Raw genomic sequence first — 23,563 nt, forward strand, 5'->3', positions numbered from 1 at the left:
AAGCCTAAGTGAACCCCTGCACCCAGCCGCCCCAGTGCTGCCCAGAGTGACTTGCTTGTGTAGTTCTAATCAGTGCCCAGGCCTCACCTTAACTCTCCGAGATTGGCCTCTTAAGTCATTGTTAACCCTGTGTTTGCTGAAAATTGTTTTCCTCCATAGGTTAACATTGAAGAACTCTGAGAATTGCACTAAGTGTTGATTTTTTAATCTGAAAATAATTTATGCTTGAAAAAGCACTTACCTGATTAAAAAATTATTGGGATTAAAACATGTATGAAAAGAAGTGTTATTTTTCTAATGTGGCCTCTGATTTATTCTTTGAGTGTGTCTCTCATTGTTTGCCTCTGTGAGTACAACAAATGCTTAGCACTATCCTCTGATAAGCCTAACTGCTTTCCCACACTACCTCAAAATAGGGAATTAATCCTATCAACTTTTGCCTCTGCAAACCTATTGGGGATCCACTGGACTCTGTGCACGGTGTACTTCTTAATAGTGCCCCCAATAGAGAGCGAGCTTCCTATACCTACCTACTGGTGTAACTCATTTCCATTAACACTCCCCTCTAAATCCTCTACAAATTCCTTTCATGGGCCTGCCATCTGTCTGAGAGGTACAGGAAGAGAGGTAAGGCCTGGATGGCATTCCTAGTTGTCCTGCTCTCTTTGAAGCCCAGTTTGATTTACCCAATACCCTTCCAAGCCTGAGCCCTGGAGCTGCTGAGCTCCTTCCTCCAGATAACCATTGCCCGATGCAAGCCACTTATCATCTCATCATAGAAGCATGGCTAATCCAGTTAATGTTGGCCAATCAGGAGAGGGCACTAGCAGCCTGGATTTTGACTTACATTATTAGTTATGAGAAATTCAACAGTGGCAAGTTGATGAATTTATCATTACCATTTTTTGGTTCCTTGAATGATACATTAAGCTCCTTCCTAAAAATATGTATGCTTACATGAAATATTCCAATGTTAGCCTATGGAACTAAGTATCTACAATTGGGAATAATGAAATGGGCAGTTGTTTCCCTCACCAGGGTATATAAAACACCTTTTATAATGTCCCTGCTTATAGTTACATGGCACCCTACCCCTGGGGCTCCTAGGGGAGACCTTAGGGGTGACATACGTAAAAATAATGTTGATTATCACTTTGGAAGTACCTTTATTCCAAAGTTGAATTTGCACACATTTTACTTTTTAAAGGCAGCCTGCAAGGCAGAGCTATCTTTAAAAATGACAGCAGGCAACAAAACGATGCACACTCTAGTGCAGGAAATCTACTGGGCCTCTAAACTTCCCTGCCCTTTTATATAGTAGGGGCTTATAGGAGTCTGTCATTGGCAATTGTAATTGTATCACATTGGCATATAACTTTTGATCAGAACCCTGGGCCCGGTTAGCAGAGCCCGGGGCACAATTAAGGTTAGTTACCACCAGTATCAATCAGAAGGAATGGGGGTGAACATGCCAGGGTGTCTTCCTCACACACACGGATGCCAGAGATGCCCTTGTGAGCAGTGGCGGGAAAATAATGATAAAATGGTTGCTTCAGAATATATTACTAATTCACCTAACAATTGTATCATGTTATTACCTGTTAGTAGAGATAATATAATCTGTGCATGTTCAGTGCTCATTGGTTTGTACCTTATTTCTCTCAAACTATGTCTTTCTTTGCAAACTTACATTTACAGTTGCTTTCCCTGATCGGGGCCAATAGGCTGGCACAGGTTCGTTGATAGATAGTTTGAAAAGGGAGGTTTTTCGGTTCCTACCCAGCAGTATACTTCCATGCAGCTCACTTTTCAGTCTTTTGTTTAATTCTGCTCACCAGGTGCCACATCTAGTGGTTTAATGTGATATGGTAGAGAAAGGTATGCTCTGGACTACTCTTGTAACTCGTGCTGTAAAGTGAAAGGTTGACATGAATATGGTTGTCGTGTTGAATTTGGCTTAGTACATGCAAATTAAAATGCTAGGCTCTAGGCATTTACACCACCCTGCTCTGCAGGATAATCCTTCCCTGTCTTTGAAGTCAGAGGAAGGCCCAAGAAGCCTTGTGAAGGGTTGACATGACTTGTTAGGCATCTTTACACCAAGAAACATTTACCAACTATTTGCACACGGGACCTGTGTACTCCTATTAGGAGACAAATGTTGGTAATACTGTCATCAGCAATCTGCTCCTGTCACCATAAAATATAGACCCAAGCTCTTGCATTTTAAATTACTGCACTTAGTTTCTTATATACCAGTGTTTGTTTCATAAATTTCATAAACTGGATCTGGACGATAGCTCAATATGCCATAGATGCAAGCATCCAACTTCATATTTTAGGCATCTTGCCTCGACATGCCCCTAGGAGCAGGTGTATGGGAGACATGACTTAGCCACACTGGCTTTTGAACACCATATGACTCCCAAAATAACTCTTAAGCTATGTTCATTCGTAACAAAAGCAATTAGATGGATGCTGAGCTTTCATTTCTTTCTGACAAAAGACAAGCGGCTATGTCATGGCTGCTGCGAGGGCCAGCTCCCAAGATGGCTGATTGGATTAAGGAAATGCCAATTTGTGATGATGGGTGGGGGTTAATGTATTTCTTCAACCTGTTATGTCCCATCTCAGGGACATGTTGGGCAATGTAAGAACATGTTTGGCTAATAATTGGCGTGGGCTCTAGTTGTTCTCACATATTATTTCAATGTGATACATTTTAGTTGCTGCAAACCAATTTGATTCCAGGTCAGCTGTGTTTTCATTTCGATGCACTGCTGTAATGTTTAATAGTGCAAGTATGAATAAAGATATTTAAAGACCTACTATCTCTAATACCTGTGCATCACGAGGTACAGTTTGACACACTAAAGCTGATGCCCCTCCAATCTGTACATTTTGTTTGAAAGTTCTGAAACTCCTGAAGGATAAATATGCACTCTAAAAGCAGAAATAGTTACCCTGTAGCTCTGCTGTCTATGACCTTTGATGTTCGATATCTGTAATATGAAGGCTGGCTTTGTTTTTTGAAGCCTGGACCTGTACATTTTGTTTAGCTTGATAAGATGATAAAAAGGTCTTCTGTTTTTTTTCAAACGTTTTAAGTGATGGTACCTGAATAGTTCGCTCTGGGCATTTAACACCAGTAAGATCCAGAAAACATCCGAAGAGCTTTCCTTTCTGAAGAAAAAGCTTATGATTAATGCTTCCAGTGTGTGATGCATGGTCTGTAGCTTTGTAAAGGTGACATATGGCTTTGCTGTCTGTAGGATTATGAGTAACCTAAGGGCTAGCTGTTCTGTTTGATACCTTAACCTCTATTTTTCATATCTCTTGATGGATTTCTGTGTATGCAAGTCTGTGTATTCTTCTGATGGGGTAGAAGTTGTTGTGCCCCTTTTTAAAATTTTCACTCTAAGATGAAGGACTACTTTATGCTCAACCCATATACCTAGGTACCTCAAATGATGAGCACTGAAAGGTCTGAACACAGCATGACTAAAGACATTTTATTTCACTTGAACATGGTTGTAGATAGGAAATGCCTTCCTCAAATTTAGTAATTGCTATCTGCATCAACATTACCGGCATGAGAAAGGTGCTAGGATATGCCTAAGTGAGCAGAAATGCATCTCAGGGAGGGAGTGGGGCACTGCACTTTGTCTCCACCGGGCTGTGCAACACAGCTGGGTGGAGAGTTCTAAGTGTGTATGTCAGTTTGGCCCATCTTGGACGGATGGTTCAACTGACATACGCCCTTAGAAGCGCACCACTACTCCTTTTCCACTTGTTGACATGGAGGATACTGGCCCAGCCCACCCTACAAAAGGGGAAAAATAAAGAGATAATAAAAATACTGTTATTATCTCTTTATTTTCTGCTTTTAGCAATGGGGTGATGCTCCTACGCCATAGGGGAGGGGCCGCCTATGCACCCGTTCTTCATCCCTCTTGTGGCACCAAAAAGAAGTTGATTATTGCCCACTCTTAGCAAAATATGCAACTTTATAAGGATTGTGAGTACATTTGCGGTACAGAAACATGCATTTGGAAGGGAGTGCATTTATTTCACACCTCGGCCCTTGTAATACCTGAATCTGAAAATCCTCTCCAATACCCTCAAATTTCTTCTTGTACTCATAGATAGCTTCCTTCATGTCATACATTTCTGAGCAGCAAGCAATGGCGCAATCCACCTGATCAGTAGAAAAAGAAAAGAAGTTTAGCAAGAGCTTTCTCATCTCACCTTCTTTTACAGCAAACACTGTAATTAATAACAATCTAAAAGCAAGAATGTGCTTAAATTGTGTCAATAAATGTTTGGTGTCTTAAAGTTTTTGTTAGGAGTCCTCCACAGCACTGTTGAATGCTGGGTTGGGCTGCAAAATCCTAAAGCAGTGCTGTCTTGATTTCAGTTTCTGCCTTTTTATTTCGCCACTCTACAGTTTCTGTTTCTTGATCTCAATCTTCCATCCATTTCTCACTGTTTCCTTACTTCTTATTGTCCACACTTCTTCCATTTTCTGAATTTGCCTTTTGCTCTGGGTCAAAGTCTAGCGATGGAAAATAGTTTCTGGTGCCCCAAAAATGAGTGCCCATGGCTACCACTTGCAACCAGCGTCACACTGCAACTGCTACCGTTGTTACAGCCTACAGACCTGCAACCACCGTCACACTTTAGCTAATTATATTGTAAATGTAGGTTAATGCAGTTGACATAGTGCAAATTGAAAAAAATGATTTTTCTTTCAAGCTCACACTTTTCTGAATCTTTGGCTAGTTTGAGGTTGCATAATCCATCAAACCTTTATGTATTTTGGCACTCAAGTTCACCAATAAAAGGGCCACACTATATAATATACAGGTCACTCAATCACACTGAAACATTCATTTGGAAAAGAGGCCAAATTAAGTTTTTAAATAATGTCTAATAATGGGGCATGATACATGCATACACAACACATTTGTAGGGATGCACGGTGCCTTGTTTAAAGGCAATTGAAACACATATTTGTTGACTTCTTAACTCCCTATCAGAATTTACTTGTATATGTCAATACCAAAAGCATAGTTCTTCTAAACTGGTAAAACCAATATACATATTTAATTTCTGATCAATAATTTTAGCGATTACAACACTCACCTTTCTCATATGAAAACATCTCTTCATAACTGAAGTTTCGCTACATCAAGTGGGTGCATGGAAAACAAAGCATTGGTGCAGGAAACATACATAATGTAAAGTTTAAATTATCTACACTTTATTTCCCTTGCTCGACTGTGGTTTTGCACAACCCACAAAGAAATAGCACATTTGAAGGATCATATTAAGTTTTCATTCCGTTTACACTTAAACGCGCTCAAATCTCTTTCAGAGACTCCAGACTTTTGAGTGGTTTCCAACCGCAAAGAACTGATTAATTTCCACCATGTCTCAATCCCCTGCCAGGGCCTAACACTGGCCCTGCCGTCGCTGGGGCACAGGGGGCCCACAACCCTTCAAGAGGGCCCATATTCAGCCAAATAACAATGACTATCGCTAAGATACAGGGGAAGAGGCGAACCCTCAACACAGTTTGCGGGGGTGGGGGTCCCCATTTTGTGTTGTGCCTAGTGCTTTAAATGGAAAAATAGAAGTGCAGGTACTCTCTATTAGAGTACCTGCTTGTTTCTGAGAAGTGCCGGTACTATCCAATTAAAAGTATTATGTTTTTCTTGAGATATGCCGGTACTCTCCCTCTCAAAATAAAAAAGTGCCGGTACTCCGTACCGGAGAGTACCGGCCCGTTTAAAGCACTGGTTGTGCCACTGTCCTCTTCAGGTGATCTGCAAGGCCAATGAAATTGCTTGAATCTAAGACTGCGAATCAATGTGTCCTGTAAGCTGGAAAAAAGAATGACTAAGGACGATCCCCCACAAAAATGTTTTTGCTACTGCTGACCTCCAGTACTGGAACTTCTGAAGCACATACTGTTATTTTTATGTTTCCACTACAATGTTTTGAAAAGCAACTGGTTCAAGTGTTGGTGGCTTACACAGTATAAAGGGTATTTTCGAAAGTGAACTGTTACAGAAAGGAAAGGTTGTCCAATAAGTTGTCATAAACATTGACCAATTTGCAGTTACATTGTCTTCTTTTTACGTTTTAGATGACTGCAATTTATTTTAATTACACATTGAGCCTACAGAAAAGGTATTTAAACGCAATTGTTATGACTGTCCTTTGTATTTATAACTGTGTGCTACACTGGATAGTTTCCATGAGCATTTGGAATAACTTAATGGTTGTCCAAATTCAGTGCTTCATACAAAAACAAATGCAAGCACTTACCTCCTCCACTAACTTCTGGCCATTGGGTACCCTGTCAATGAAGCACTGGACAACCTGGAATCGTTCCCGTGGGACAGAGTTATGAATGGGGTTGGTTCTGTGATAAAGATAAAATCCATCATGGTAAACGTATAAATCATCTTACCACCATACTACTTTATTAATACACATCACAGCACATATTATAATATTCAACAAGCATCAGCATGGCATCAACATCAGCAGAAAAGAAGTGGCCATTGCGGGTGCCTCGGTGAAGATACAGTGGCGCTACCAGTTCACCATAATAGTGAAGTCCCCTCCTTCTGTAAAGTACGAGAATGGCTATGTAGATGAAAGCATAGGCTGCTGGATTCGTGGGACAGAGAAGTACCAAATTATGTGGTAAGGAGGACTACATTATGCAGAAAGAAAAGACGTATAAAGCAGCATGATGCAGCACATTCTATGGCAGTATTATTTCACTGTTTTGGCGTTTCGACCCACATCAAAGGTGCCCCCTCACCCATACCAGTTTAAAATCTGCATTCACCAACTGACAAGTAATCAGGTAATCTTAGTGCGGGGGGTGCCATGGCGCAGCATCAAGCGTTGCGTGTTTTTGTTACTAGTATCTTTGGCATTGTTTTGAGCAAGAGTCAACATTTTTTGTAGAAATAAACAAATTATGGAACAGATTGTGCATTATGTGATAATCCTTATTTATGTGGAAAATGGCAAAGCGTGAAATCTCTTTATACCAATGGCACTGACTGTAATCTATAGAGGCCTATCTACTAAAATGCATGTGATCAAAGGGGTCTTCTTGTCACATTGTGCCATGGAGTGGTTTTACTTCCATTTTATTGCACACAGAATCTATCCATGTATGTTGGCCCAAGCTTACAAAGCACGAATAACATTATAATAATATACTAGCTGTATCGTATCTCTGATTTCAGATAATGTGGTTGAGTGGTGTTGTACACAGACAGCACAATTCAAACAAATCATCTATTTTACAAACGTAGACTTCAACGTCTGACAGAATTATGAGCAGGAACAAGGGGTGCAGAAGGTACTACAACGGCCCGTCTCGCTGCCTGTGAAACCTGGAACTGTATAGTTCCTTTTTCATTTTTGAATCCTAAATTTCACCCTAGAGTCTAAAACGCCTTGTCACACACCATCAGACATACAAACTCCATATCAATGTTCCGGATATATTGCTTTACTATTGATGAATTGAATATCCTGGTCTTTAGAACCATTTTTCAATTATGTAAAAAAACACTGAGAGCTTGCATTATTCTTATAAGGGTTACTAAACCATATGCTATCCTGTATATGACCTGGCAATCACTCTGGTATGCATCGCACAAAATACAGAACTATTTTTTTTCACATGCAGTCCCCGAACACAATTTCTCGTAGGGCATATGCTCCTGGGAAAAGCAAGGCCTTCACATCCATGATGGCACTGACGAGACACAACTTCCGGACCCTTGAAAGTGTGACAACGGAAAAGCGTTTCCCTGTGTACATTTGTGTAGAGTAAAATCAAGGAAAATTCACTCATTCTAAACCAACCCATTGGTTTCTTCAAAATATGCCTGGAAGCAGCACTTGGAACTGTGTTGAGCTCCGGTGCAGTCTGCTACTTCAAAGCACAGACAAATATATGTAGTTTGAAGCAAATCTCAGCATGGGTCTACAACTGGACATTTTGTGGTCATCAAACTTTTGCAACTTTCTTGCAGAAACATAGTGCTATATTTCAGACACATTCAAGTATCACATTTAGAAAATTTAAAAAAACTATGTAATGCTTTAAATTTAGACTGGAGAAAACAAAAAATACCAAATACAAATCAAAAATATGTGGTGTTTCTTTAATGAAAATGAGAGTGCTGATAAAAAATAAAAAACGGCTTCTGTGTTTTCTGGAAATAATTTGCCATTTTGGAAGGGAGCGATTAAGTAAAAAGTTAACATTTACAAAAGAATAGGCCACTGTTTATCCACCTCACATTTAATGGCAGCAAGCTGTAAATTGTACCTACCACAGTTACAAATTATGTAATGACAGCGCCTATTGGGAAAGTGACTAATTAATGACAAGGAAGGTGGATTTAGATGCTCATAGTCAACATTTCCATACAAGGAATCTACATCGGCAATGGTTTGACCTCAATCAAAACAAAGTGGCAAAGATATAGTTTATACGAGTGAAGAGGCACTTGAGCTGGTGTATCTTAAACTTCAACAAGCATCTGCCTAACAAGGAGAATCTCCAGTCCAGTGCCTTGACGTACCACGGGTAGAAGTGGTTATCGCTATTTGATTTGAAGATCTGACCTCTATAATGGACTTGGGTTTCATGATACTCACAGTGGGTCAGGAACACTGATAGATCATGTTATCAATGACTATCTTTGCAAAGCGTTGACGGCTTGCACGTTTGGGCATCTCAAGAGGAAAATCAGTTTCCCCACAGGATGTACACACCCTGCAGCAGTGTGGTCTGCATGGCAGAACAAAGACAACTAAACAAATCGCCTCTCTGACCCTCTGAATGATTAGGTTGGGCACCTGGCCAACTTGAAAATTAATGGTCGTTGACATTTTGGTAGGTTAGGACAGGGGCCTGGCTGGCTTGATCATTGAAGGTCAGTGACAAATGTAGAGGTAAATTGTACATTTTTAAGAGCCTTTGGCCAGTAACACTGGCCAAACCTCTATAGAATTTAAAGAATACTTTACATGGGGTGTTTTGTTAATTTAACAGCTTTGTTAATTTAATGGCAAACCGTGAATTTTGAAAATAAGATTGTTAAAAAAATTACAGTATACAAACTCCACTTTGCAGGGAAGCTGAATTTTCTCTCATCAGGAATATTTCAGAAATATAGTTTCAAACGACGTCTATGTGAACACCCAAGGCCAGTAACATTGCAACAAATAATGTTCATTTGCATCCAAATCTTGGCCGTGGTTGTGATGTTTGTAGAGCTGCAGTCATACTAACTAATTTTGCATAGTCAAGGCAGAATACATTCTGGTTCATTGTTAGTTGGCAGATAGGATATTCTGACTTTTAGGTATATCTTTTGTGCATTGATATATTTGATAAAGTAGCCCCTGCTGTACATTATAAGGAAATTGCAAGTAACAGGGCAGTTCCATGAACATCCAGAGGAAAGGGGTAAAGGCTGCGGTCCTTTATTAGATCATGGAACTCAGAGGTTCCTTCTTACAGCCACAGCATTTTATGGTAAAGTGCAAAATAATTTTAATGTATGACAATGTTATTTTATTCCTTACAATGTAGGGTCACAGCATTACCATATCACTCTTCTAAAACACATTAAATCTATTTGCTTTTTCGGTGGAAACAAGGTATCATTACAGCTATCTAGAATAAATGTTAAATTGTAGTGCAAAAATAAAGAAACTAATATGCACCAAGTTATTTGTTACAAAAAAGAGTACAAGTCGTTTAATGTGAGACAGATGTAGCTCAGAAGATATTGTTACATGCAGAAAGATTTCTGCTTTTATGTGGTAAACTCTAGCCCATCAATCAATAAGTATACTGCTATAAAGATCATGTTTCTGTAAATGACTGTTCATTTTTTGGTAAATGTATTTCAGAAGATTTGAGAAGCTAGTTCCTTTTGGTCCACCTTTTCCACATGGTCCACCTTTTAGTGTTTAAACACCAGTAGTAATTCTGCTCCGTGGCTAGACTTCCTCTCTTTTGCAGACCGTGGCAGCACACATTGCCACATCACAATTCATCGGCAATACCTGATTACAGTAGAGTATCTATGCCATTCTATTTTTACTGCTGACTAGTGATTTTACAACTGGGCCGTAATAAGAAACGCAGAAACATGGATTTACATCTACAGCACAGGCTTCAGTGCATTATTAAACATAAAAGTGCTATTTAGGGAAAGAAGAAAGACTTGCAGGAACTTAGGTGCCCGATGATTCAAAAGTTGTTTCTCATAACGCCTGCTGTGTGCACATAACAGGCTTTGGTGGGGAGTTATTAAACAGATAATGTATCAAGATAAATTGTTAGTCCTTACGAATCATAAACAGAAGGGGGAGGCAAGACGTTCGATTTCTTTTTTTGAACATTTATGTGGCAAGATGGTCTTTTTTTTTTACATTTACATGAACATATATGGTGGTATATGGCTACGCCAGCAGTAGCAGATTGAACTGTTACCAGCTGCACCTGTCAGGCAGAAACCATTTGTACAATGAGAGCTTCCCTTCAGAGACCACTGTCACTGTGCTAAATAAAGGTGTTGACATTGGCAAAGGGTTGCTCCCCTGATGTGTCTTCTGCGAAGTACCATTTTGCTTCTTATATAGGCACTTTTCAGTTGAAAGGTCAGGTGTAACAGCAAATGCAGTTCGTGAAAGCAAATGAAGGGAGAGAGGTCTTTTGTCTCTTTAAGACATCCAGAGACAGTACCAAAAAGACAATCTAAATATTTCAGAATCCTTTGCTCTAATCAAAAAACGATTCTCCTTGTTTCTCGATGTCATGTATCTCCTAATACTTACTCCCGGTTTTCTGTAGTACCCTTTCGGTGATACAGCACAAGCGTGCCTAGAATCATAGCCAAATTGGTCCTGCCCACACCAGTCTGGCAGCTGAAGAGCAACGCTGGAAGCGGCCTGCTGGACTCCTGAAGAAGCAGCATGTTTGGACTCTCCTTCAAACAAAAACAAGGTGAGATTTAATTTCTAAAGCACATTTGTTTCAATTTAACAACACACATTTAAATGATCATCTGCTGTACCCGTGTATAAATAAGTAACCTGTACATTGCTGATGCCATCAAATTGTCACAAACTGAACTTTTATTAAGAGCAACTAATTTTAATTGTTGAGTTCTTAAGTTTTTAACACCTTAAGCCGGGAGAGCTGAATACCCGCCACAATTTGATTATCTCAACATAAAATAAAATGATATAATTAACGTAAATGAGAGCCGTCCAACATAGGTCGAGACCGACCAAATCCAAGACATAATTTCAGGATATCCACATAAATTAGCAAATCATGATCATAAATAAATCTCACTATCATATGTTATGAACTGCTAAAATGTGTACCATGTATCCAGTCCACCTGGACCTATGGTGGACACCGACGGTCTACAAGCCGAAAGCTAAATAAATTGTTCTGGTTTATAATGCCACTCCTCACGAAAAATAAAACTGAAACATATCTGTTGATTGCACCAAGTTCTCCACAAGGTTGCTTTCAAGGATCTGAGGTTCCTGAGGAAGAGATTTACCACCTTTGCAAGACACATGTAAAACCTAAATCCATTGAACTGACAGCCTTGTGTAGGCAAGAACGTGTTATTCTCAAAGTGATCCTCTACTCTATTCACATTCCAACTCCGCACCATGGCATATTCTTCTATGTGAGAAAAAAACACAATAAGGAAGGCAGAAACACCAAAGGCCTGTCGTAGAGAAATCACTGCTTTGATGACTAAAAGTAAATATTAGGAAAAGGAGTATCAGTGTTCCGGCTTGCTGGCTTAAATCTCTTCTCGGTACACACATTTAAAACTAGAAAGAAATGAAATAAGAAAGTGGCAATTCATCCTTTCAGTGGCAAATCAGTGTATTTTTATTACCAGAAACAAATCTGTCAGTTTGATATTCCAATATAGCAAGCATAACCGTTTTCAGTCCTCATGTGGTGTTGTATTCATGAGCTCTATCAATTATAGTACTTTCTTGAGAGATACATTTTTAAGAATGAGAGAGGTCCAAAGGTTGTGAGATTTATGTCAACTGCTGATCAAAATCATGGGCCTCAATTCGCCAAAATGACAGGGGTAGTGGAAGTGACATCACACACCCTTTGACCTTAATCACATCAGACGAAGTGACATCATATGACCCTTGATCCTGAATAGTCCCAGGAAGGCACGTCAAATGACCCAAACAACGCAGCAATTTACCTCACTAAAGTTTCATAATAACTGCATGATTATTATAATGGGATAACACAGACAAATGTTTATTTTAGATTCCACCTAAATCAGTGTGCTTACTTGATCTTTTAAAGTCCCTGAATCGTAATGAGCGAGAAAGGACAGTAAGCTAGACCTCTTCAAAGGGGTTTGCTACCCAGAGAAAAGATTTAGAAGAATGGGTGATAAGTGCACTTTAATGCCAATTTTCAAATAAATTTGCTAAAATGCCCTAGGTGCTGAAAGAGCACATTTTAAATATTCAAACCCTCTCATCGCTTTCCAAGCCAATAAAACTTGACATTCCACAGGAGTTGACCCAATTTGTTTCGAAATGTACCATGGGTGCACCCCATATGTCAAACTTTAACCCCATCATGCAGGGCCAGCATTTTACTATGGATGACCCTTCATACTAAAAATAACATTAAATATGCCTATGTTGAGTTAGAAGTAACAAGATGGCTGCCGAGTGTGCGGGTGTGTGCGAGTCCTCGCTCTTCGCAAACGAATTGCCGGTCGAACTTACTAAGGTGGACGGAGTTTTCATGGAAGGGAGACCTGTATTTGTGTGGATTTAATCTTTGATTTGGACGCATTATACAGACAGGCTCATTTTACCTTTTGTGGATTACGGAGCCTTGGTGGAGCTCTGGTTCGGCGACTTGCAGCAGGCTGCACGCTGGGATTGGTCCCTAGGTACAGAACGGCCAAAGGGCAACGACAATGAGTCTGCCGTCTCAGAACAGCGCCAAAAGCTTCCTGGCACTCGGTGGGGAGAGCACGCACGGGAGCAAGTGATCAGAGACAATTTCCTCTACAGCTAGAGACTGCCGTGGAGAACCAAGTGATCAGATCCAGGGGGGCTTTGTCTCGAGAAAATGCTGTCACAGGCTGAGAGTGCCCATCCAGAGCCTGGACTAAATGAGGTAGCCTCTGTGAAGCATGGAGGGAGCAATAATAGCAAATATCTTCAAGACTCCAAGCAAGATAAAGCACTCAGTGGAGCTATTAGTGAAAGAGCCAGCCAATTTGACTTTATCCCCTGTGGTGGACCAGCAGCCAGGAGCAGTGAAGGGGGATGAACCCAATCCTACTGAAGGAGCTAGTGGGGACCCAAGTTTGCAACCGGAGACTGTGGCCATATCTCCTCAGGTCAGTGCTTATGATAGTGTATCTCTAGCCTCAGAGGTGTGCCTCCCTGTGTGTGGCTATGGTTTGAATACAGAAATGAACGCAGAGACTAAAGTAACTGAGAACCAAGTGATAACTGCCCTAAATGAGACTACAGATGCGATTTTGAATCTTGAGGGCATGACCTCTGGTGACAAGGCCAATTTGAGGTTTGGACAAGTCAGTGGCCTGCCTAGTATAACTGGGGATATTACTGAAGCTAACATGACCAAGGTAGCAGACGGTGGGTACGCTGAGTCAGGAGAACATTTATTTTCCCTATCTGATCGGTCCAGGAACACAGATGACTCTAGCTCTTTGGCCGAGAAGAATTCCGATGAAAACTATTCTGGAGAGTGGAAAACCGAATGGAGAAGCTCTACAAAGTTTGCCACCCAGGGGATGCAGTGGGATTATTCATCGACTCAGCAAATTTATGCAGATTATAAGGATCATCTGCTAGGCTCTTCTTCACATCCGGCAGGGCCTCAGAGTCTCTGTCTCTTGATTTGATTTATCGGACAATGATGCAACAGCATGAGTAGACTCAACATGATAGCAGGAATGCTAGGATCACCAACAAGAAGCTTCAGGCATCAGTGAGGAGAATTGGTAAGGCCTTCTCAGAGACCAGAGAACGCATAACTACAATTGAGACCTGTGCTACAGCATTAGAGTCTGATGTCAGTACTGTGTTGAAACCATCCGACATTCAGGAATCACAGATTTCAGATATCCAGTGGAAATTGGAGGATTTCAAACATTGACAACATCAGAACAACCTGCGGATAACAGGGATTAACGAAGGGGTCGAGGGCCAAGTTATGCAGACTTTTCTTATTAATTGAGCTTGAGAACTGAAAGTTTCAGAGACAGAGGTCTCATCGGTTTCTGCTCTTTTTAAAAAAGCAAAGAGATGAGTCTGCTGACAATCATTCCCAACCTACGGCCATTATCATATATTTTAGCAATTTTTTATTAAGGTAGACTGTGTTCGAGAAGGCCCGTCCTCATTCAAAGAGAAATTTTGAGGGCGTTCCATTTTTTACTCACCCAGATTACTACCACACTACAGTGGAGCGACGGTGGCAAATAAGGCAACTAATTAACCCCTGTCGGGAGAAAGGGGCGGAAGCATATCTATTGAATCCTGCTCAATTACAAATTGTGCAAAACGCCACTGTGTGTGTGTGTGTGTTTACATCAGAAATCAAGGCACTGGGGTATATGGATATGCTGTTTTAAGGAGACAATGGACAATCAAAGTCACTTAAGTTGGGGAGGGTGATACCATGGAGGGGGGAAAAAGTTTCCCCATTGCTTAGTGACTAAATGTGAATAAGTGCTAACAAGATGGATTAATGTATGCTGGGGGGAGGGGCAAGCAATCCATGTTACAGACTTGGTGGTCTGGCTGTCTTGTGTGGCTGGAGAGGGGGGTGAGTCTAGTGGGCCACGGGGTGGGTAAGGGTTGTTTTTTAGGCCTAGTGAGTTTTTTGGGGGGGAGGGGCAGGGGTCTGAAGGGGGTGGAGGATGTGGGATGGGGCAAGGGGGGGGAACACACAAGCAAAGTAAGATCAAAACTTGGTAAATTTGCACTGAACAGTAATGTAGAAGAGATATATTTTTATTTTGGGTTGGTGGTATATATAAAACAGATATGGCCCGAATAAGGAGTTAGGTGTTGCTATAGTTACTATTTGTGGATTGAACAATAGCAATAAAAGGCATTTTGTGGCAGACCTAAAAATACTTAGAGCAGATATTATATGCATGCAGGAGACGCATGTTATAAACTCTAAGAAATATTTGTTGGAGTTCCCTGGCTACCAACTACTGGCATATACCATGCAGGGGATAACCACTATAGGGGTAGGTGTAGTGGCCTGTAATAGAATGGCAGAACTGATCCAGACATCTACTGACAAACTTGGTTGCTGGGTGCTGCTAGACTGTTTAATCGGTGGGTGTAAGGTTACACTGTGCTCAATTTACGGATCCAATCTTGATGAACCAGCAATAATTGACTTCATAAATATCAAGCTAGCGTCTTGGACAATGCCAATTATTGTATGTGGATATCGGAATCTTCATATTCAGTGTAACTTGCCCGTTCAGCATCCTGGTCAGTATGAGGGGAGAAAACCCAAAGTATTTTGGGAGGTACAGACTTTTGGATTAAGTCATGGACTGCTGGATGTATGGCAGCAACTTAAGGCTCCCGATCAGGGTTATAATTTTTTTCCACCACCCATTAGAAGCACGTTAGGTTAGATTATTTATTTGTTTGATTCGTCTCAATTATGTGAGGGGTCAAAGATTGAAAAATACCCAGGAATCATGTTGGATCATACCCCATTAGTGGTAGAAGTCAGGGTTATGAGCAAAGAACAATATCCTGTGACATGGTCATTCGAAAGGGGGATACTGCTGGACCAGAAGTATGTCCAATATATGAAGAAATGAATACTAGCCTTTTCAGAAATTATTCAAGAGAGTGCCCCTAGCAAAGTGGTCTGGGATACTCTTTACAACATGAGTAAAGCAAATGAGAGCTATTAGGGAAGAGTTGGTATTACTGAAATCCCAGTTAGTGAAGGTAGCCTGGCATAATTTACTTCTATGTGAGACATTAGATAAAATATCTGCGGTGAAGGCCAGATTTAATCAATCTTACTGTGAGAAAATTGCGGGTAAGTTTCAGGCACTTCGTCAGGAGTGTTATGAATTTAGCGAAAGGGTTGGTAAATTATTAGCCCTTCGAACAAGGCAGAAGATGGCTTATAGTGCTATTAGAGAAGTTAAGTAAATACATGGACAGCTTGTAAAAGGAAAGTCAGCAATACTCAGGTTGTTCAGAGAATTCAATATGAATTTATATCAGCAGGATGCCAATTCGGTGGATTATGAGATAAACCAATATTTGGACAGTGTCCCAGGAGGGCAGTTGGATGAAGGTGAAAGGCAGCAGCTTGCGGCCACAATTACTCTAGGCGAAATTCAGTTAGCTCTGGGTTCACTGGACAATGGGAAGGCTGCAGGACCGGATAAGATCCGTTGGAATTTTTAAAGGTGTTTTTCCCAGAATTAAGGGATGAGCTTTTCAATTTGTTCAAGGCTGTTCAGGGTGGATGCCAAGCTCCGACATCCTGGTCAACAGCGAATATTACTGTCTTTAAAAAAAAAATTTAAAAAGAAGGACCCAACTAAACCTGGGTATTATAGGTCGATCTCCCTAATTAATGGGGACACCAAGCTTTATGCGGAGGTTCTTGCCACCAGATTGAGTATGGTGATAAGTAAACTGGTTTCTTCCTAATGATCATGTTAAACGGGTAACAGCACTGTCCGATACAATGGAGGTTACCAGGGATTCTATATCCCTGATTTTATTGGATGCTGAAAGAAATTTCAATTGGGTGGACTGGGCATACTTTTGGGTGGTGCTTAAGAGGAACAATAGAGACCCTGGTTTATTCGGGCTATTTGGGCTTTATATAAGAACACTACTAAGAAACCTACTTGCAGATTACAAATCACGGGGTTGGAATTTGAAGCTATCCCAATCTTAAGGGCACATGGCAGGGGTGTCCTTGTTCACTACTGCTATATGCCCTATAAATTGATCCATTAATGAGAATGTTATTAAACAACAAACTCATTGGGCCAATAGAAATGCATGGGGTGAGCACTAAGGTATGAGCCTATGCGGATGACATTGCGCTAGTAACATCAGATCCTCTGACAACTTTAATAAAGTTTGAGAAGGAAATTGAAAGTTTGGTAAGGTGTTGAATATCTTTTAAATAAGGCAAAGTGTCAGATATTGGCCAATGAACTAGTATGCTTGGAGGATGAACGGAGGAGTGAACAACTTTAATATCTGGGGGTTAAGATAACAGCCAATATGGTCACTATAGTTGAAAATAATCTGTCCCTGGTGTTAGCCAAGAGCAAGAGAGATCTACAGCGCATAAATAATCTACACCTTTCTTTAGTAGGGTGATGCAATGTCATCAAGGAGCACTTCTTTCCTAGGGTACTGTACTTTTTTAGCACCAACCCACTGGAATCTGACCAAATCTGGTGTAAATGTATGGAAGAGATAGCTAATAGTTTTGTATGGCCATTTGCTAAGGCCTGTAAGGCTCTTAAGCACTTAGTGTTACCAAGGGAAAGGGGGTGGATGGGCTGTCCCTAATTTCAGATATTATTACTGAGCTGCCACCTGACAATATATGCAAACATGAATTATACCAGATTACACTGGAAAAGTGTTAGGGGAAGCTCTCCCGTCAATTTACAGTGTGAGTTGGGGCAGTGCAGCGGACACTGTTTTTTGAGAAAAGTGGAACCAAGTCACTTTAAAAAAGTCATATTTAAAACAGTACAGGGCTGCATTTAAATTATGGGCACAAGTGAAGCGTAAAATAGGAACTGGACGGCTTATTTACAGTGGCGGCCGGCTGCTTTAGGGGGGACGGGGGCGGGTGGGACGCACACGCTCATTCTTTCACACACAGACACACATGCACATCCATTAACAACACTCATACCATTCAAACATGCACGCACCAAACATTCATTTTAAAAGATCGCACACACTCATTCTTTCACACACACACGCACATCCATTAACGCTTATTCTCACTCATATTCTCTAACACCTACTGACACATTCATTCTCACAAACTTGAATTCTCGCATGCTTATACATAGACACACATGTTCAAACAAACACTCTCTTACATAAGCACACTGTCCCTGCAAGCATGCACAGAATATACATTTAAAACCAGTTTTGCTCATCAAAGCTACCACCAAAGGTCCCGATACAATTAAGCGTGCTCCAATGTTTTTATTACACTAATAGTAAATAATAGAATATTATTCACTATTAGTATAATGAAAAATGGACCGAAAATAAGGAAAGTGGAGCCGCCTCAGTGTTCTTTGCACTGATTTAGCCACCTTTGAGGCCAGGGTCACAAAGGCATTGCTAGGTGTCACAAGGGGGCAAGCCAGGGGTAGCAGCTATGACCTTTGGTGACCCCATAAATTACGTCATGACACTAAGAGCAACAGTTCTTGCCTTTTATGTGAAAACTTTCATGTTGTGATTTTTACATCACATGAATAATTTACCAAAATGAAAATTTCGGGTCCCAGTAGGCAAAGTGTTATTGGATTAAAAAAAAAAAAACAAGACTGGATCATCGTATCACATAAGATATAAGACATACGCCCTGCTGGTATCTTTTTATTTGTATGTAAAAATTCTTAAATGTGCTAGGCACCCATCTCGATATTTGATAAATACACTAGGACACTGGACACAGTCACTTTGAAGTGAAGTGCATTTGACACTATCCCTAAATTTCATTTTTTGAAAACAGCAGAAGACCGCAGAAGACTTGAAAGCTTTCCATACAAAAACCTCATCAATTTGGCCTGTATAACTAAAACCTTGTATTTCAATCATCATTTATTTTGTCTATTATTGTTCATTGAAATGCGCAGGTACTAAGAAAATGTGTTTCTGTCGCACCCTTCCTGCCAGGTTAGTTAACTTAAAAGCTTACTGTTCACAGAAGGAGTTGTGGTGGTTAGAGAGTTAAGCTGGCCTCTAGAACTGCCTGCTCTTTTTCGCCAGTCCCTGGATGAGATGTACTGCATATGTACTTGTACAACAATGCACATCCCTGAACTGCACTCTTACTGCAAATGAGGCTTTGTGTCTCCCACTGAGAGGTCATACCCAGTTCGCTCAGTCCTGCCTTCAGCAGTGCTTCGCTGTGAGCAGCATTGAAAACAAGCATTTGCAATGCAATGGGTCTAGCGTTCGCACAAGTTAGAGCTATTAGCGTTGTAAATTCCTAACTGGACTTTTCTTGCCACATAAATAAAAAATGAAAAGTAAAACAGTTGACATAAGCGAGCCAATTCAAAGCGGCACGGCCGCCATGAGCGGGAGAGGCACAAAAGAAAAAAAAAGTTAGCTCGCGGTCAAACGCATCAGCAAATGTGCAATTATCCATGTAAAAGGGTCGATGTCCAAGGCGGTAACAAACCACTGGAAGAAGGGACAAACGCAAAGCATTTATCAATGATGATAAACGATTTTCGAAATCCTAGCCCATGAACGAGTGATAGTGATGGGCGTGCGTGGTTAAAAGCCCACACATAGATTACAACAGGTCAAAGCGCTTGCACGCTCAACCTAAAAAATAAAGGTTTTCCCTAAATGGAGCATGTGCTGCAAAGCTGAAAGCTTGAGTGTTTGGTGACTTTGCGAGGTTCAGAAAGTAAGTGGGGTTCATTAGGACAGTGTTTCTCTTGTGTTCTTGCCTCTGCTTTTCATCCTGTCAGTAAAGGGATCGCAAGAACAGTGCTAACGGACTCAATGGACAAGCCAGGCATCACAGATGTGACTCCTGGTGCCCCATAAGTGTCATCCATGATCAAACTTAACTGGAAAAAGTGAGTGTGATCAATTCACCAACTGGAGCATGAAAGAAAAGCAAACTATAAACCAAAAAGAGCTTGAGATCATAATCTGATCATCACTTAGTAGGTAAGATGAACAAAGGTTTTTGTCCTGATAAAGGCACAACATTTATCACCATAAAAATACTGAAACATGCTAAGTCCCCTTGAAGGATAACTGATGCGTGAATGATATTTAGAGTTGTGAGAGTTATGAATTTTAAAATAAAAACCCTGACAAAACCCATACTTCTACCCTTTTGAAGCTGGCGAATTAGTTAATTTTTTATATTTTTTATTGCAACCATACGTCACAACAATAAAACAAGAATTTGCAATGCAATAGATCTCATATATTCTTTCGTTAGAGCTACTGCCATTGTAAATTAAAAACTGGACTTTTCTTACTACATAGATTGGTCAACCCTGCCTCATAATTTCGTCTTTTCCTGACATTTAATTCCAGTGGCCCAGCATTTAACTAAAACACTTCCATTTACCTTTGTCCTCTATATTAAAACAGATACAATTATCATATAAACCTTTATCAGAAATAAACATTTGTCATTAGATGGTAATGCTCAAAACACCATAACAAAAATATAATTTGGGACGGATTGGAGGGTAAAAGGAAAGAGGGAGTTGGAAGTAAAGATGAAGAGTTTAAGTGGCGTAGTAACGTCGTCAGGGGCCTGGGTTAAGAAAGGAAAATGGTTGACTACAATTTCAGTAGGAAAATACAGAAGTAATTAGAGTTGAGAGAGCGCTCCATAGGTCTCTGCGCCCCGGTACCACTGCACCTGTTGCTTCAGTGATAACTAGGCCTCAGGAGAGAAAGCAGATGGGGCAGAAAAAGAGAAGCAAAAGGAATTCTACAGATAAAAGTAAGAAAGAGAAGGGGTCGCAAAGAAATAAAAGAAAGAAGGGAAAGATAGCATGAGAAAATTAAAACACAACTAAGAAGAAATAGAGAAAATGTGTGAGACAAAAGAAAAAAGGGAAGGAAGCTACAGAACGAAAGATAAAGAGGAAAAAATAATGAAAGAAGTGTGAAAAGAATTAGAAAAATGATCATTAGAGGAAAAAAGAGAGGTGGTGAGAGAAACAAGCAGCGAAAGAACCAGGGCAACTATGTACTGACATTTCCCGCAGACACAGAATGGGAAAACCACTTTGATACTTCGGGTCCCGACAAGTAACTTGTGGCTTCCACATACATTTGGGAAAAAGAGGGATTTATAGTAAAACGTGAATTGACAGATAAAGATAAGAAAAACACTAGAGCAAGGAAGGAAGAAAGATCTAAAAAAAAAAAAAAAAAAAGTGAAAGGTCGCATACAGAGTCAAAGGAAAGAGCAAAGAAAAAAACAAAGAATGAAGGGAAGATAAAAAAAATGGTGAAAGAATGAACACCCGATGAAGGAAAAAGAGAGGAACAAAACAAGGAAAGAAATAATCAAGTTTTTGCAAGTTTGAAACAGGAGGTAGCAAGAGGGGAATAAAAAAGGGAGAGTAGTAGAAGTAAACCGTTGAAAGAAAGAGCAAAACTGTTAATGTGTGGAGTTCAAGATCTGGAAAGAGAAAAGTTGGGAAGAAAGATAACCTGGAGAGTAAATAGAGTAAAGGAAAGAATGGAGTGAGATAGGTGAAACAGACCCTTCCAAATAAAGATGGCGGCTAAGAAAAGATTTAATTGGCTCCCCCACGTCCTCAAACAGAAGTCGGAGTGTGGAACAGCAGGGGGCCCTGCAGAACAGCAGGCAGCAGAAGGTGCATTAGCAGAGTTGTATGTGAACCCCAATACAGCAATATTGAGGCACTTCAGATCAGGATTGAAGGTATAGACAGTGCTGTGTCCCGGCTCAATGCTGAAATAACAGAAAGGCAGCAGGTGAAGAATGAGAAACGGAGCGCTGTGTAATTCCTGGTCCTTGATAATGGGGCGCTGCAGGTTAGGGTTAAGGTGCACTGACAGAGTTGTTTGTTGGCTGTAGTACTAGAACAGTAACGGGCACATAAGGTAAGAAGTGAGGTATCACTCTTTAGATAGGTGACCCTGTGAGTCCTTGCTCTCACAGAGGTGTCCCAATCTACGCTTTTAACCACACCAAACAGACCCTACTATTAAAATTCACACAGGTATCTGTTTAGGTGTTTTTATTCCCTAGATTAGCTGGATCCCGATCTTTCCAGACCTAGAATTGATTTACGCACTCCCTCCTGTTCTTTTAACAGCGAGGTTGAGTCCGCCCAGGTGGCACTGTCCTACCTGGGTGGGGTTAGGTGGTCATATGATGAAGCATGACACTATATACTGTGTGAGACCACCTAGTCCGTAAAGGAAATTCCCCCCTTGTTTCTCCAGTCCCACTGCTTCCCTTCCTCCATTAGAGGACCACAAAGAACCTAGGGCACAATTGGTGCACCTGGTGTCTAGCCCTCGACGCATAAAAAGAACCCCGTACTCCATTTGTGTGTTTTCACCTAGTATTGGTGTGCCAGTGTTGCCGAGTGTTAGCCTGGGGGTGCCCTGGTGAAGCTGTTAGGGAGGCCCCGTACGGGAATGGCATTGCCTCTGAACCACAGAAGCGAGGAGTCCTGAAGGGCATGTGCGTGAGCCTGAGCTTTGTTACTGAGAAGAAATGTGCACTGAATGTTAGAATTGATGGATACTGGGGGAGCTGTGGTGGTTCCCACCACCAGTGTTCGATCTTAGACTTGAGATGCACTGGCTGAGCTGTGTATAGCTATTTTGGGTGCAACATTGGCTTGGCAGTAGGACTGAATATTAGAATTGAGCTGCTGTGATGGAACTGTATGTGAGCGGTGTCCCAGTATAGGAAAGGAAGTGACCTTGCAGGGGTAGAACTGAGGTGCACTGATGCAGCTGCGCCTGAGGTCCTAGTACTGGAACAGCAGAGTGTACTGACTGTAAGAACTGAGGTGCTCTGCCAGACAGTGTGTGTGGAGTTCTGGCATGGCTGAGGGCTTGGAATATGTGAACGGAGGTGCACTGATGGAGCTTCACCCGAGGTCCCAGTACTTGAGCAGCAGAGAGTACTGACTGCAAGAACCGAGGTGCTCCAGCAGATAGCATGTGTGAGGTTCCTGGCACTGGCACTGCTGAGGGCTTGGAGTGTGTGAACTGAGGTGCACTGATGAGCGGAGAGTGGGATCTCAGTATGGAGCAGAAGTGGGCACTAAGGATTGCGAAGCCCTGGTAGAGCTGGGTGCCTAGGCTATAAGCAATTATAAGTGATCCTCCGTCCTTTCTCTCAGCACACAGGCAGGCACACTTGATAAAGAAAATTCAAGCCAAGGAAGGTTGGGGCCAGGCAGCTGAGAGAGGGTGCAGAGAGCTCATAAAGACCAAATCTGACCAAGATAACAGCCTAATTTATAGATTGTTTCAAGCTAAGCTCAGACGACGAATGCTCCACAAATAAAAAAGTAAGCTTCCCTGGACAAGAGCAGGAAACAAAGTAAAAAAAGTAATAAATAAAAAAAGTCCCCTACAGACCAGATAAACAGGACAAAGCGTAATTGTACAGTAGTTGGTCCCTGCTCCCACACAG

General features: G+C 41.1%; 1 protein-coding gene across 4 annotated transcripts in view; it reads right to left on the bottom strand.

Moving 5' to 3' along the window:
• The window catches only part of PALD1 (phosphatase domain containing paladin 1), a 966,838-nt gene that overhangs the window by 425,455 nt on the left and 517,820 nt on the right, over nt 1-23,563 (bottom strand). For all 4 annotated transcript variants that reach the window (XM_069240368.1, XM_069240369.1, XM_069240370.1 and 1 more), the window contains exons 8-10: nt 10,897-11,048; nt 6,334-6,430; nt 4,094-4,198 (exon numbers count right to left, since the gene is read on the bottom strand). In XM_069240368.1, coding sequence (XP_069096469.1) covers nt 4,094-4,198; nt 6,334-6,430; nt 10,897-11,048 — 354 coding nt within the window. The remainder of the gene's footprint in view (nt 1-4,093; nt 4,199-6,333; nt 6,431-10,896; nt 11,049-23,563) is intronic.

Source organism: Pleurodeles waltl, chromosome 6, assembly GCF_031143425.1.
Source record: "Pleurodeles waltl isolate 20211129_DDA chromosome 6, aPleWal1.hap1.20221129, whole genome shotgun sequence".
Classification (NCBI taxonomy): domain Eukaryota; kingdom Metazoa; phylum Chordata; class Amphibia; order Caudata; family Salamandridae; genus Pleurodeles; species Pleurodeles waltl.